The sequence below is a fragment of the Myxine glutinosa genome, chromosome 10, assembly GCF_964187855.1.
Source record: "Myxine glutinosa chromosome 10, kmMyxGlut1.1, whole genome shotgun sequence".
In the NCBI taxonomy this organism is placed as follows: domain Eukaryota; kingdom Metazoa; phylum Chordata; class Myxini; order Myxiniformes; family Myxinidae; genus Myxine; species Myxine glutinosa.
Window position 1 is genome coordinate 25,328,137 of NC_136270.1, and position 15,637 is coordinate 25,343,773.

Here is a 15,637-nt window from a genome sequence, read left to right on the forward strand (position 1 = left end):
TGGCGTTGTCCTTTTACCCTGTAATTCTGAAAATCAAGAACAGTTTTCGTTGGAACGGTACATCTCACACAGGATGACGATGAGTAAGTAAAAATTCCAAGCAATGAGGAACGCATCGTACTAAAATACCCAATTTGGTGCCTGACTGTTTGTTTGGCCACGATACATTCGGTCGTTACTTATCCAGTTGCAACCAAACTTGAGAGGGAGAATAAGGGTCACACGACGGAGGTTGTAGCGATTTAACTTACCTCCCTCCCCAAAGGGGATCTGCACCTTGCACGTCCTTGTTAAGGTGTATAATAGTGTCGTGTTCACAGCCGATTAACACTGAACCATGAACGGATGGACCAAAACAGGCTTTATCTCTGAGGCGTTCTGAATTATGGCGATATTATTTGGGCGCGCGCGGGCTGAGGAGAAACACGAGAACCTTAAATATTTTAATAAACCAAACGGGTTTATTCCAGAACAAATAACAAGCAGGGAAAATGAATTTAATAATAACTATATACAATGAGGTAAAATAATCCTATAAAAACGAAAGTGCCTCACTTCAGTCACAGTCACAGATGGGGAAGAGGGACAAAACCAGGTAACTTATCTCTGGTGTGGCAGTGGTGGGGCAGGATGATGGGCAAGGTGATGAAGAGGTGATGAACAGCACAATCCACAGGCAACGGAGGAGGCCAACAGCACCAATGCCGAGGCAGCCAGGCAGGATGACCTCCTTAATGCTCTCCTCCTTCCAATTCTGCTCAGAACGCCACAGTTCTCTTCACAAACACGAGCTTCTCTGCCCACTCTCAATTCTCCTTCCCAAAACAATGTTCATTCCCCTCACTCAATCAAGAGCTCCTCTGTGTCCTAATCCCGCTCCTCCAGGCTCCTGCCCCCCCTTCTCACAGCCCTCTCACAATCGTTTTTGAACTGTTCCCGCTCATTTATACGCAGTTCTCAACCATCCCTTCAGAGCGCGACACTTTAACACTCTCTGGCGCTTTTCAAGTCTCCTCACAGGACCCTTCCGGCTTCTCCTCAGTTCTCACCAGTTTCCTCTCAGGACTCTACACGCTTCTTGTCTGTTCTCACCAGTTTCCTCACAAGACTGTTTCCCCTCTTTTTGCACACAGAACCAAGAACCCTGGCTCCTCCCTCATCTCCCTTGACAACTCTCCTCCCCTCCTTCAGGTGTTGGACTCCACCCCCATCCAGGGGACGATTATAGCTCCGCCCCCTCTCTCCTTGCCTGGCAGAATCCCATAGCCCTCTGCTTAATTTTTCTGGTCTGGTGTGAACTCTGTTCTATAGAGGTGTCACCCAGCACACCCAGGAGATGTTTGCATGAGGTTTAACACACGTTTCCTTAACCTCAATCCCTCTCTATCTTATATCTTATCACAAGCACAGCCCTCCGTATCGTGCACATTCAAACGCAATCCTTAGCTAACAGGTCACTGCATCCTTACATTGAGATTTGCTTCCTACTAGCACACGGTCCATACTATTCTATACAATTCTATCTCTTCTAGGGTAATCTCTAACTCACCCTCCCCGCTCCCACCCTCCACCCCTCCACCCCCTACCCCCCCTCCCCCACCGCATAAACATAACAATAGCTTTTCATGGCGTTTCATGGGGCACACCTACTGGACGTAAAAAAATATTAGAACCACAAACGTTTCAATTAATTCTGTCCAACGTCCAGTTACATTTTTAAACAGTCGCGACTAAACTGGAAGAAGTTTGGAGGAAAATCGACGTGCTTAAGTCATTCTATACTTATCGCATCCCGCTCAATGAGTGTATCAGAGCCGTCTCGACTTGCTCAGCCTCCAGGTAAGTGACAATTATCTTCAACTGACAAAGCTGCTTACATGAGTCTTTACTCATGATATACATGATATACACTCATGATAGAGCTGTCATGGCAGAGGGTTGAATCATCAGCAAATAGATATATGGGCCTTTCCAGAGAGTCAGTAACATCATTTATGAAGATTAGGAATAGGATTGGGCACAGAACACTGCCTTGGGGCAGTCCAGTTTTGACAGGTAGATTAGATTAAAGGATTTCATTGAGAGCCACACATTTGCTATGAGAGTAGGGAAAGTCTGCAAGCCGTGTGTGGAGTGTGGAGTTGGCCTTGGATGCCATAGATAGTTTGGAGAGTAAGGCATGATGCCTCAGAGTGTAAAGCACACGAGATATGTCCAGAGACAAAGCCCTGATCTCATGTCTGACATTGAGGGCCTCCATCCATTGTTGGGTGAGCAGAAGCAGTATGCCCAAGGTTGAGTGACCTGGTCTGAAACAATATTGGTGATTACTGTTTTGGTCGTCATGACAAACAATATTGGTTGTCAGCCTATGACACAGTCTGGCACTGAATGCTCCTTCTCAAAGTCTCAAAAGTCTTCCATTGTCACAAGACAATCAGACTACTGTCGGTATTCCTGGATGACCGAAAGATCCAAGTCAGCCTCAACAGCAAAACCATCCATGTTTGAACACAAAACGATGTTCTCCCTCAATGAATTGTTCTAGCCCCCACCCACTTTAACCTCTTTGTCAGTGACCTGCCCATGACGACCTCCTTCAAACTCGCCTATGCTGATGGCATTGCACTTGTAGCAAAGGGCCCCAACCTATAATTTGTCGGGGAACAACTCACCCGAGATCTGGCCATACTGGAGGGGTACTTACACAAATGGAAGCTCAGACCAAACCCTAACAAAACAGCCATTTGCACCCATCATCTTGATAATCGCACAGGAAATGCAGTGGTAGATTTGACATTCTGCAGTATGAAAGTTGAAAATGTTCATTATCCCAAATACCTTGGGGTTACATTTGACTGGACCCTGACCTACAAAGGACACCTGCAAAGATGCAAGGAGAAGATCAGGGCATGGATAAACCTCACCTGCATACTTGCTGGAACATCGTGGGGAGCCTTACGCACAGCAACTCTTGCCCTCATATACTCGACGGGAGAGTATTGTGTGCCAGTCTGGTCAGAGAGTGCCCATACTAACATTAAATGCCGCAATGAGAACAGTGTCTGGAACCCTCAAGCCAAGAAAGACTAAGTGACTTCCTATTCCCTGCAATATTGCTCCGCCAGCCATCTGATTGGATGTGCTGTCATCCCGATACTTCAGCTGCATTTTGGCTACAAAAATTCCAGCCCGGCACCTGCTTGTTGAACATCCATCCGTGATATCGCCTCAAGTCCCGAAAACCACCATGGAACAGCGCAGAGCAGCCTGGACTAGTGTATAGAGGTGACCAGGACTAGCGAGATTGCCTTGACCTGTTACTTAAGTTTCCGCACAGTCGTCTATTGCTGAGTTAGGATGAGCGTCCTTGATTTAAAACTAAAATGACAGTCTGAGTTTAAGCATCTGGAGAAGATTTTAACTAAAGGTTGGTGGTTATTGTCAACTCCGTTGGTTAGCTAATGATGAGAAGAAGGCTGCACAGTCTGTTGATAAAAGAATTGCTTTATTTTTCAAATGGATGGGATGCTCACCAGCCTCCACAACACAGGATCTACAACTAGCAGGGACGCCTCTTCGCTGTGGTTCTACCCCCCTTTCCCCAAACCCAATTTGGGGGCCAAATCTTCCCCATTCTTCCCTGCTGCCAGGATTCATCAGGGCAGCTCAGTCACTGTCAGAATGCCGATTGGTCCCCCTTGGACCAGCCCTTTCTCTCTCTCTCTCTCTCTCTCTCTCTCTCTCTCTCTCTCTGTCTGTCTCTGTCTCTGTCTCACTCACTCACTCTTTCTCTCTAACTCTGTCGTGGCCCTAACTTAGTGAAGGCGGTACACCATCCTGGATGTGAGGAATCTCTGGGTCACTCCTGCGAGATCGATCGGTTGTCTCTGTGCCGCGGACTTGTTTGATAGACTGTCCGGGGCTATACAATAACAACAACAACAACACAGGATCTTTCATTCTAAGAAATATTTACAAAAGAGCAAATACAACAAATTTTCCATGACAGATGCATGGGTTATGAGGAGGAGGCCTAGTTATTGAGGAGGAACAAAAGTTGAGCAGAAATCAGAACCAGTTTCTATAGGTTTGGGAACTTGAGCTTTATCAGCAATCAAAGCTTTCAGATACTTTACCTTGTCATCACCTGTATAATCTGGGTTAAATGTAAAGTCAGGTTATTGTTAAAGTATTATTTTAGTGTTTATTATCTCAGTTACATTTGAAATTCTGTTGTTGTTTTACAAGAGCATCAATATAAGAGTTAGATGGAAATATATGACATAGATGTGCATGCGATGCATTTCTGATTACATAGAGTGTGTGCAACGAGAGATTGATGATACTCTGGGCAGAGATCGCCCACCAACGCTATCCGATCGCCATCGTCTGCCCTACACAATCGCGGTGATCAACGAAATTCAACGATTTGGGAACATCGTACCGATGAATTTGCCACATGCAACATCCACTGATGTCCATTTCCGTGGTTACTTCCTGCCAAAGGTATTTTACAAAGTCCATGAAGACAACAGCTAAAGTGATCTTCATCTTCTCATTCACTTGACATCCTTGTGTATTTATTGAACCCGATTCTGTGGGATCAAAGGCACTTGAGAAAATGAAGAGCAAGGAGGGAGATAGGTGAGGGTGTAGCGGCTGCCGCTGGGGTTACACAATCGCCTTGCACCTATCAAGGACGCGGAGCGATCACCAGGCCGGGCTCGTCCAGGACGCCCGGGCAGGCCCGCGCTCGACTTGCCAGGCCTCGGTCGGGACGCCCGGGCAGGCTCGCCCTCGGCTTGCCAGGCCGCAGCCGGCCCGCGGGGCCACGCCCCCTGGCGCCAGGCCTGGGCAAACCCCCTGGCGGAATAGATATATATTGCCGACCGTAAAACGTTTTTCCCAGAGTGCCTGAGTGTTTGATTTCATTAAAGCAGCTCAGATGAATTCAAGCTTTTTGTCGCGTCCATTCTTTCGATCGACGTGGGAGCCACAGCTCCTTCAAGGGAAGTAAGGGTAAGGGAGTGAGTGAGAGAGATAGGAAGAAAAAAGAAAGAGGCAAAAGTTGGAGAAAAGGAAAAGGAGATTGCGTGGCACACATGGGGATCAAATTCCGCCATCTTACAACTTTAACAAATACATAGCTCCTTATGTCGTGCCTTTACTTGATGGTTTGTGATCTCTCTGCACCAGAATAAGACTGACCTGCTGCACAGGTGCTCCGTGTCCACATTATCGATAATTTATTTTTATTCAGGTATCGAGGGTTGGGCCATTTTCAGAATAAGGGCAGGATGATGGTAAAGACATGGTTAACGCTATGAGCAATACTTTTACCTGTAAATTGTTTTATTTTACCTGCTTACTAGATGTCGCGTATTTTTGTAGTTTAGGGCAAAAACCTTTTTTCTCTGGGTTAGATAATATAAAAGATATCGGAAGTCTCTCTTTCATTCCTCTTTTCTCCCGCCTCTGGAACAAACTCCCACACTCTCTTCAATCCCTCTCCTCCCTCCAGGTCTTTAAAACAGCTGTTCACCACCATCTCTTATCCTCCCCCATCCAAAACCTTGATCTTTTCTTCCCCCGTTAAAACAGCCAAATCCACGTCTTTCAATCTCCAAATTAATTCCTGAAATTCCTGGTAGTGTTAATTTGTTTTATACCGTGTACGCCCCCTCCCCTGCCCCCCCCCCCCTCAACTCCAAACCTTCCACAGATCTCCCGATGTCCCTGTTCTCTACTGTTGTTGTGCTTGTGTGCTTCCCCCTCTCTCCCCTCTTGTCTCCTGCTCCCTTTATCTTGTTTTATGTGTCCGGGCATGTTTTTTGTGTTTAATGTGCTAGCTCTTACACGAGCCTCGATCTTGTAGACCAAAAAATAATGTGGGAGCACACATATTCCCAACGACAGTGGAATTTTCATCGTAGTTGCTCCATGCGACCACACCATACTTTTGATTTTGTGGTCCTTCCGTTACTTGTAGGGAAACTTAAGGTTTGAAATTTTGCCCCAGCATCGTTTTGCAGACTCAGTCAGGTCTTAGATAAGAGCTGCACTGAAATCCAACTCAACACTTTGATCACATTTCTGGTATTTGGTGCTAGTTCGGCTCGTTTATTCATTTTTGCTGAAAACACCAGCCACTCTTCCGTCTGAAATAGATGTCCCTGTCAATTTCAAAAGCCCAGGACTTCATGTCCACCATTTTCTTGGGTTAACAGGGGGCCAGGAGTGATGGTTTTCGTTAAAACTCACTCTAGATTGATGTAGAGAACGAGCTGGGAAAGCATTCGGTTTCCTTGTGGAAAACGAGGCTTACACATGGGAGCTGGTTGGTGTGTGTGCGTGTGTGTGTGGGGGGCGGAGCGGGGTGAAGGGGTGGGGGGGGGGGGGGGGTTGGTATTTCCCAGCTTTGCACCACAAAGTGCGCTCTCCTCCTAAGCAAGTATTAATCTGAGCATCTCGTTTGTTATCTGATTAGGGCAAGATAAAACTACAACAGCACTCGGTACAGCGCGTACCTCCGCCAGGCTGAACAGTTTACTTTTTGTATCTAACTGATAAGACAGATCTGGATCCGACATGTACTAAAATCGATTTGGCTTGTTCTTGTCACTTAAGCAACTAATTCACCAAGTTTTGTCATAAGTCATCCACAACTTTTTGAAATATCATGCTACATATCGTTTTTAGCCCTTTGTTGTTTTTAGCCTTTAGCCTTTGTTTTTAGCCCATATCCCTGGTGTTGGGCTAGCGGCTAGGGTGCCGGCTTAGGATACCTAGGATCCTGGGTTCGAATCCCGGTCGATCGCTGAATTAACGCCAGGGGGGTTGACTCAGCCTGTCATCCTTCCGAGGTCGGCTAATTGAGTACCAGTTCACTGGTAATTCCCTGTTTGTCGTTAAAGGCGGCAAAAAGGGTTGGCGTCAGGAAGGGCATCCGGCTGTAAAACATTGCTTCAAAAAGGGGACCGAAAAACAACAACAACCACGGTTCCCGAAAAAGGCCAACCCCCGCTTTGCGGGGAAAAATGGCCTCTAAACGGTGGTTTTGGTTGGTTATATCGTTTTTAGCCCTTTCACTCAATGGTGAAGATTCACTTTGAAAATTAAATAATTCTCCTATCTGGATCCCTATTGGGATCTTCACCAAAATCGAATCGATATGTCCTTGTCAAACACCCAAACTGTCCACCATGTTTCGTCCGAATCCGTCCATAACTTTTTGAGATATTGTGCTATGTGTCCTTTTAGCCCTATCACTCAATGGTGAAGAATCACTTTTAAAATTCTCAGATCCAGATCTTCACCAAAATCTAATCATTTCGTGTGTGCCACATACGCAACCTCTCCACAAAATTTCGTCCAAATCCGTGCACAACTTTTAAAAATATTTTGTTCACAGTTAGACAGACAAACAGACGGGGGTGAAAACAACCTCCATACACCTTCAATAAACCACCTTTAGAGGCCATTTTTCCCCGCAAGCGGGGGTTGGCCTTTTTCGGGAACCGTGGTAGTTGTTGTTTTTCGGTCCCCTTTTTGAAGCAATGTTTTACGGCCGGATGCCCTTCCTGACGCCACCCCTTTTTGCCGCCTTTAACGACAAACAGGGAATTACCAGTGAACTGGTACTCAATTAGCCGACCTCGGAAGGATGACAGGCTGAGTCAACCCCCCTGGCGTTAATTCAGCGATCGACCGGGTTTCGAACCCAGGATCCTAGGATCCTAAGCTGACACCCTAGCCGCTAGCCCAACACCAGGGCTAGCCCAACACCAACACCAGGGCTAGCCCAACACCAACACCAGGGACACCTCAATGGCGGATGTAAAAGGTCTACGGTGTCTTTCACGAAGAGTAGGTAAGTTATTGCAGGCATCCTGGAACAAATTCCAAATTTCTGTCACATCAGACTTGGCCAGCCAGTTCGTGAAAAGACTCGGACCAAAAACTTTCCTTGGCAGGCCCACAATAAGGTGTGAATATTTGGACCGTTAAAGACATCCTCGTAGTGTCTCATGGAGCATAAGAAGTGAACAATACATTTACTAATTTTCTCCCTTGACAGGGAACCTTCATCATACCGCTCCTGTCATCAATACTACGAGACAAGGCGCAGTGGGAGAAGCCATATGAGTTTTATCCGAAGCACTTCCTTGACAACAATGGCTGCCTTCGAAAACGTGATGCTTTCCTGCCTTTCTCTCTCGGTATGAATGATTTGTATACGGGAGGCACAGCTGTTGGGAGAGAATGTCATTGCCATGTCGTTTAATGATTGATGTACAAGTCTGAGTTGACAAGCTTTTCATGTTAAGTATTCCTTTATAAATAAAGTATCCTGGCCTTCAAACATTAGCCAATAAGCATCACCCTGAAGACCATTGGTCTTCAAGAATGCGATTAACTAATCGAGTTAAGATAATTTAGAAACGTAAAAGAGTGAACTCCAATACACACATATGTGTGGATGTTGGAGCGGTAGAAAGGCAAAGGGGGTACTATTTATTTGAGGCCAAAAAAAAAAAGAACAAGTACATCATATCATTCCCTTCATTGATTTTGGGTACGGTAATAAAAACATGTCTGGAATTTAACAGCATGTTGCAAATTGAAGAAGCAATCGAGGCCTCAAATCAAAGAAAAACGTGGAATCGGAATTAGACATGCGTAGATCGTGATGCTCGAGATCAAAATGGAAATGGTTGCCTGACGCTTATGGTGTGCAACACCAGTCGGCTGTTACACACCAAAAGGTGATTGCAAGTACTCACGTTCACCATGTGGTGAGATTATTTGAACAAGACTTGTTTTGTTTGTATGCAAGGTCGAGGCTCGTGGAAGAGCTAGAACACTAAACGGATCAGGAACATTATAAAGAGAACAGATAACGCCAACAGCCGGGTTAAGGGGCAAAATAGAGGGAGACTTGGACAAATCAGAGATGTAGGGAAGAAAGAGAGGTAGGGGAGGATGCATGGGTTGGACAAGATTGATACAGAAGCAAACTCTCACAAAGGAAAAACTGGAAATCAGGTAGGAGGTGGAATTGGGGGTAAATGAGGGGATTTGAAGTGGGAAAAAAGATCATGGTTTTGGATGGGGGATGATCTGAGATGGTGGTGAACAGCCGTCTTGAAGACCTGAAAGGAAGAATTAGATTGAAGAGAATGTCGAAATTGGTTCCACAGGTGGGGAAAAAAAGAGGAACGATTGAGGGGAGGAGTGATTCTAGATTTAGATAGTTTCACCAGAAGGGAGTTGATGGTGGACCATGTGTGTCCTGCAGAAACCTGGGGGAGGTTGACATTTGGGAACCAAGACAAAGACCAGAAAAGATTGTGGAAGACAAAAACCCCCAAACTGTTTGCGATGGGAAAGTGATAATGATTAATCATGACACCAAGAATTATCAGTCATTACCATTAGTGGTAGTGTTCACACAACATTATCGCTACCCTAGTGTATTTTCCATAGCTCTATGGCAGGTGTAAGCTTGTCAGTTAGCGTCATTCGCTTTCAAGATACGGGTGGTCTCCTTTTGCAGTGAAAGTTGATTAAATACAGGACAAATTGAAATCAGCGAATCCTAAACTTCCAGGGCAAAATTACTGGCAAACAAAGAATATGATGAATTTTTGAAGCGTCGTGCACTCTCAGCTAGTTCAGTAAAGTCGTCCGACCTTTTCGAGCGTCCGCATGATAAGGTACATGCTGCCCTCCTTTTCCGCCACCAACCTCCCCTCCCCCCCCAACCCACTCCAGTGCGCTGGCACACACACACACACACACACACACACACACACACACACACACACACACACACACACACACCAGATTCATGAAGGCAGATAGCCTGAGACAACCTTTGATCACGTAATCACAAAAAGAATCTACCATATAAAACACATTGTCAGTCTGTCCCCCTTCATAAGGGTAGGTTTTAAAGGCCAATTTTAAAGGTTTTAAAGGCCAATCTTTTAACACAAATGTGTGTTCACTATGGTCTATTTTTGAGGATAAAACAAACTCTAAAAACAATTTCCATAAAAGAGTATTTATGTCTCTTCTATTGGAACTGTAGACGGTGGCTTGCAAAATGAGCCTCAATGGCGGTGTACATAAGTTGGTTTTTTTTTAAATAACAATAAATACAAGGCGCAAGGAGGCTACACCTTCGAATAAACTGTTCCAACCTGTCATTTTTGACCGTCTTTGTACTAATATATATATATAAATATCATGATTATGTATTTTGATTTCCTTCTTTTGACTCACAATAATAAAAGTTGATAAAAACTTGCTCATGAACATTAATTTTCATGTGAGTGATCAATCTTTCTCTTCAACTAATGTTGAGACAATGACCAATATTATTGATTATTTTGGGCCCAATTATATCAATTTTTTCTTCTTCTTCCAGGACGACGTGCCTGCCTCGGTGAGAGCCTTGCACGTTCGGAGCTCTTTCTCTTCTTCACAGCGCTTCTGCAGCGATTCACATTCAAACCAGCTCTTGGATCTACACTTCCTGATTTAACCCCATGCTTTGGCGTTACAATAGGCCCCAAACCGTACAAACTGTGCGCTGTGATACGTTAAGAGACACCACACTTTAGAACCAAAGTATGAAAACTTCACGAAACACATGGTAGTTTTGTTTGTGTAGGATAGTGATTATGCAATGTATGCTGCGTGGCCAAAAACAATTAAATGCAATATATGAAAAAGAAGCCATAGTGAACAATGTAGTCTAGCCTTTGGTGGTCATGTGATCTAATTGACATTTGTAAACGATGTGAGATGATTATGCAATTAATAAAAACAATCATGTATATAGGAGAGCAGAAGGATCTTATACTTCACAAGGGGAATTAAGTTGGGTGCCCATTCTTAGTCCTCCAAAGAGTAGCTGGATTTGTTATTAGGTCCATCTTCGGTGTGTCCTGGAATTTGCAGAAAGTCACATATGGAACTTAAAGATGTGTGCAACGTTCTATGACATATCTAGTTATCTAGTTCCGTTAGGTCGTGTCTGATTTCTGGTAACATTCATTATCAGATTTCTCCAAACATCACTATCCTGGACTACTCCTCGAAACTCTGGCCCAGAAAGATTGCTTGCAGCTTTTATCCCATCTGTGACATACAGCAGACTTTTAATTGTGGATAAAATCAAACATTCAATTTTGGACAAGGACATTTAGCAAAGTGTCCAAATACCTTTTAAACCTCGTTACTTGTTGCACGTGGTTCAGTTTATATCAGTCTTCATCCCATATATTATGGCAAAGCTTTCATTGTAAGTTTACCTCTTTAATTGCTTTGTACTCTGTTTGCTAATTGAACACGTACCGCTATCATTACAAATTGGATAATATTCTTCCTGATGAGATTAATCAGATTGTTGTAGGTCGAGCAAGTATATTTCAAATGACAAATTATAATCTATATTATATAATTCCATTGGGCAACAAAAAAACGTTTCGTCTGCTACGAAGGGAAATGCAGGTGTTCTTGGCTAAATCTGGGCCGCTAATTTCAAATCTGTAGTCAGAATTTAGCCAGCACGTCAGGTTTTCAAAATATGTATGTGTATTAATGATACCCGGCATGCTATATTAGATACTTTGTTGTTGCAGATCTCCACATTGTACATCTAATATCAGTGCTTAGTAATTACTTTCACATCATATTTAGATAACGATGATTGATCTCCGTGTATAATGTGTAGTATACAAACCAAGAACATAAACAGGTTGCAGAAAAAGAAGTTAATAAAACATTAGAACATGGTAATCTTAGGAAGTGTAAACTTGAAAGGGAAATCTGCCCCATTATGAGTGATTCAGAATGGGAATGGAGCCTGTGATTGATGCTGTGAAGAGGAACAGGTTGAGATGGTTTGGTCATGTGTTGAGGAAGGATGAAAGTGACTGGTTGAGAAGAGTGATGGAAATGAATGTAGAAGGAAGTAGAGGATGGGGAAGACCGAGAAAGACTTGGCTAAAGATGGTGGAAGAAGAAATGCGGGCAAGGGGGTTAACAAGGAGAGATGCAGAAAATAGGGCAAAATGGAGAAGATTGTCATGGGGACCGCAGGGCTAACCCCCGCTCTAGCAGGGAAAATGGCCTTAAAATGCATGTTGTTGTTGTTGTTGTTGTGAGTGATTCAGAAACAACACTTCAAGTTTACACTCTTCCTTGCAATATAGACAGCGTCGCCAATATTCAGACATGTTCAGAAGTGTGAGACACTTGCTCTTGCGCTCGTGTGTGGAATTGGTCTCCCGTTGGAGGAACCAGCAGTAATCACCCATCATGTTTGGGTTGAACAGGTCTTGATACCTAGTTTCCATGACCGAAATGTCTTGATGGACCCTTTCACCATGCTCATCGCTTACCTCACCCAGATTAGGTAGGAAGAAATCAAGATGAGAATGCAAGAAGTGCATTTTAAGAGACATCCTACAGCCCATTCGCTGATAGGCCTTTAGCATGTTGTCCATTAATTCAGCATACTGTTCAGCTCTATGGTTCCCTAGATAGTTCTGCACAACCAACACAAATGCTTCGCATGCTCCAAACTCAAGTGGGTTCAGTTTATTTTTGAACTCGGGATCACACATCTGTTCTCGGATTTAGGGCCCAACGAAAATGCCTGCTTATCGTATCAGTTTTCCCTGCGCCAAACTTCTCTCTGAGATATTGAAACAAAACAACAAACAACAGGCATTTTGAGGCCATTTTCCCTGCTCGAGTGGGGGTTAGCCTTGCGGTCCCCATGACAATCTTCTCCATTTTGCCCTATTTTCTGCATCTCCCCTTGTTAACCCCCTTGACCGCATTTCTTCTTCCACCATCTTTAGCCAAGTCTTTCTCGGTCTTCCCCGTCCTCTACTTCCTTCTACATTCATTTCCATCACTCTTCTCAACCAGTCACTTTCATCCTTCCTCAACACATGACCAAACCATCTCAACCTGTTCCTCTTCACAGCATCAATCACAATCTCTGAGATATTGAAAGCCATTGGATATTGGGTCAACCCCACCTGGCGTTAATTCAACACCGGGTCGTGATCCAATGCCTTTACAAAGTTTTCCATAAGGCCAAGTTTGATTGTAATGCCGCGTGGAAAATTGTAATGCCGCTTGGAAATTTTACTTTAAAATTCATAGATTGTTCAGTTTTCATTCATTTTTAATAACCTGAAATGCATTCTAATGCTCTTTTGTGAGAAATAATATTCTACAACAGTTGTATGTATTGCTATAATTGAAACAAAAAATACAAAAAATAATAATTGATAATCACTCAAAATCTCCCACCAGGGCATGCTACTGTAATTGGACCATATGTATAACTCAAAATCCTGACATGCTGAGAAAATTCTGACTTCACATTCAGAATCAGCATACTCAATTTAGTCTAGAACATATGTTTCCACCTCAGTCGCAAAATCTTTGTTGTCCAGTGAATCAATAACCAAAGTGATATTACCATGTGAACATAGTGATACATAGTGATATTACCATACATACACTACCTTGTTTATGAAAGCGAATCTTAAATGTGACCCTAAGTGTTGTAATACTGGGGAAAATTGATTCTGTCATTGTACTTTGAAAATACGGAACAGGTGGAACATAATGCATTGCTATTTGTATAAAAATGTGAAGCTTCACTAAATGTGTGAGATATCTTCGAGTTGGGTAATTATTAAACTTTTTTACTTGCTAAATGGAAGATTTTTCAGGTGTATTGGTTGGTCTCGTGCTCTGTATGTCTGTTTGTCTGTTTGTCTGTCTATTACTTAAAGATCACAATTTTAAACCAATCTTCACGAAACTTCACCAAATGGCAGAGTTAGTCATGCGGAAGAAGCCTATTGATTTTGAGGTCAGATTTCTAAAATTGACATTTTTCATCCGATTGACTTGAAATTTGAACAGTATTTGCATATTGAGTCACTAAATTGGGAAACCAACTACTTTTGAAGTCAAAAGATCAAAGGTCAACTCAAGGTCAAACTTCTAAAATCACCAATTTTCATCCAATTGACTTGAAAATTAAACAGCGATTGCATAGTGCATCGCTGAATTGGAAAACCAACTCTTTTTGAGGTCAAGCCCTCAAACGCCAACTCAAGGTCAAACTTCTAAAATCATCACTTTTCATCTGAAAAAGAAAAAAATAATTCATTCGATTGACCTGAGCTTTGATTAAGATCGTCAATTTTAGTCTTAATCAAATGGAGAACTTGATGTATCTGTCGGGGTAAAAATGAATAATTGTCATCACTGGACCAATCAGAGACAGCCATGGCTGGAAAGAATGTTGGCGCTGAACCAGGGGTAACTACAATGGCACTCAGTAGAGAGCATACCTCTGCCTGGTTGGCCATATCACTCAATGGTGAAGAATCACTTAAAAATTTATAATAGCTGGATCCAGATCTGGGTCTTCACCAAAATTGATTCGATTCTTCCTCGGCACACACACAACCGGTCCAACAAGTTTCGTCCAAAGCCATCCATAACTTTTTGAGATATCCTGCTATGTATTATTTTTGGCCCAATCTCCCAATGTTAAAGAATCACTTAAATAATTAAATAATTATATCCGAATCCATATTCAGATCATCACCAAAATCGAATGGTCCTTGTCAGACACCAAACCGGTCCACCAAATTTCGTTTGAATCCGTCCACAACGTTTTGTGATGTTTTGTTCACAAACAAACAAAAAACAGACAAACGGAGAGGCAGACACGGGTGAAAACATAACCTCCATCCACCCACCTTTGATGCCGGAGGTAAAGATATCCGGGTGGACTAGGAATTATAAATTCCACTAATTGGCTTAACGTTAAAAACTGGCCAGTTTCAAATAAAAAAATTTTTGTTAATGGAGTCTGGGACTCTTCTAATAGAATTTTTTTTTTTTTTTTGTTGTATACTGAATCGAGGCTCGTGAAAGAGCTAACATATATTTCACAAACAAATCAACCAGACAAAGAAAATGTATAAAAAGAGGGAGCGGAAGACAAGATGGGGAGAGAAGGGGAAGCACACAAACACAACATTTGAGAGCAGGGAGAAGTGTGGGAGGGAGAGGGCTTGGGGGGAGGAGGCGTGGGAAGGGGGGGGGGGGGAGGGGGGAGAGGTATAAAATGGATGCATGAATTTGATGAATGAGTCCAATCAATGGTGGTAAGAAACCAAGATAAAGGGATTAAAGTATACTGTTCATCTTGTGGTTGTGGTTTTGGCCATCCCGATTTGTGGAAAATTTGGGAGAACCCATATTGGTTGGGTTGAATAAAAAATGCGGTGTGGTTGATGGATTGGATATGCAGCAAGGGTGAATTGATTCGATTTATGTGGGGCTCTGGATTTGAGAGTGGTTTGGTTTTGATTATTCGTCAATCAAAGATCGTCGAGGGAAAGAGTAGCATGATGTTTCATGGCATCGTGGATGCCATGGCAACAAGATTGTTAATTGTAAACAGCTTTGTGGGAAGATGTATGCTCTCGACATTTTATGTTAAAGGGGAGAAAAGAGTACCGTAAAGGTTCTTCTTCTTCCTGTAATGGTTGTGTTGAGGCTGTTGGACACGAATGGA

General features: G+C 43.2%; 1 protein-coding gene across 6 annotated transcripts in view; it reads left to right on the forward strand.

Moving 5' to 3' along the window:
* The window catches only part of LOC137433499 (cytochrome P450 2C23), a 114,988-nt gene extending 104,139 nt beyond the window's left edge, over nucleotides 1–10,849 (forward strand). For all 6 annotated transcript variants that reach the window (XM_078785453.1, XM_078785455.1, XM_078785458.1 and 3 more), the window contains 3 exons: nucleotides 4,322–4,509; nucleotides 8,081–8,222; nucleotides 10,436–10,849. In XM_078785453.1, the coding sequence (XP_078641579.1) occupies nucleotides 4,322–4,509; nucleotides 8,081–8,222; nucleotides 10,436–10,614 (509 nt within the window). In that variant the 3' untranslated portion in view covers nucleotides 10,615–10,849. The remainder of the gene's footprint in view (nucleotides 1–4,321; nucleotides 4,510–8,080; nucleotides 8,223–10,435) is intronic.
* The last annotated feature ends 4,788 nt before the right edge of the window (nucleotides 10,850–15,637 follow it).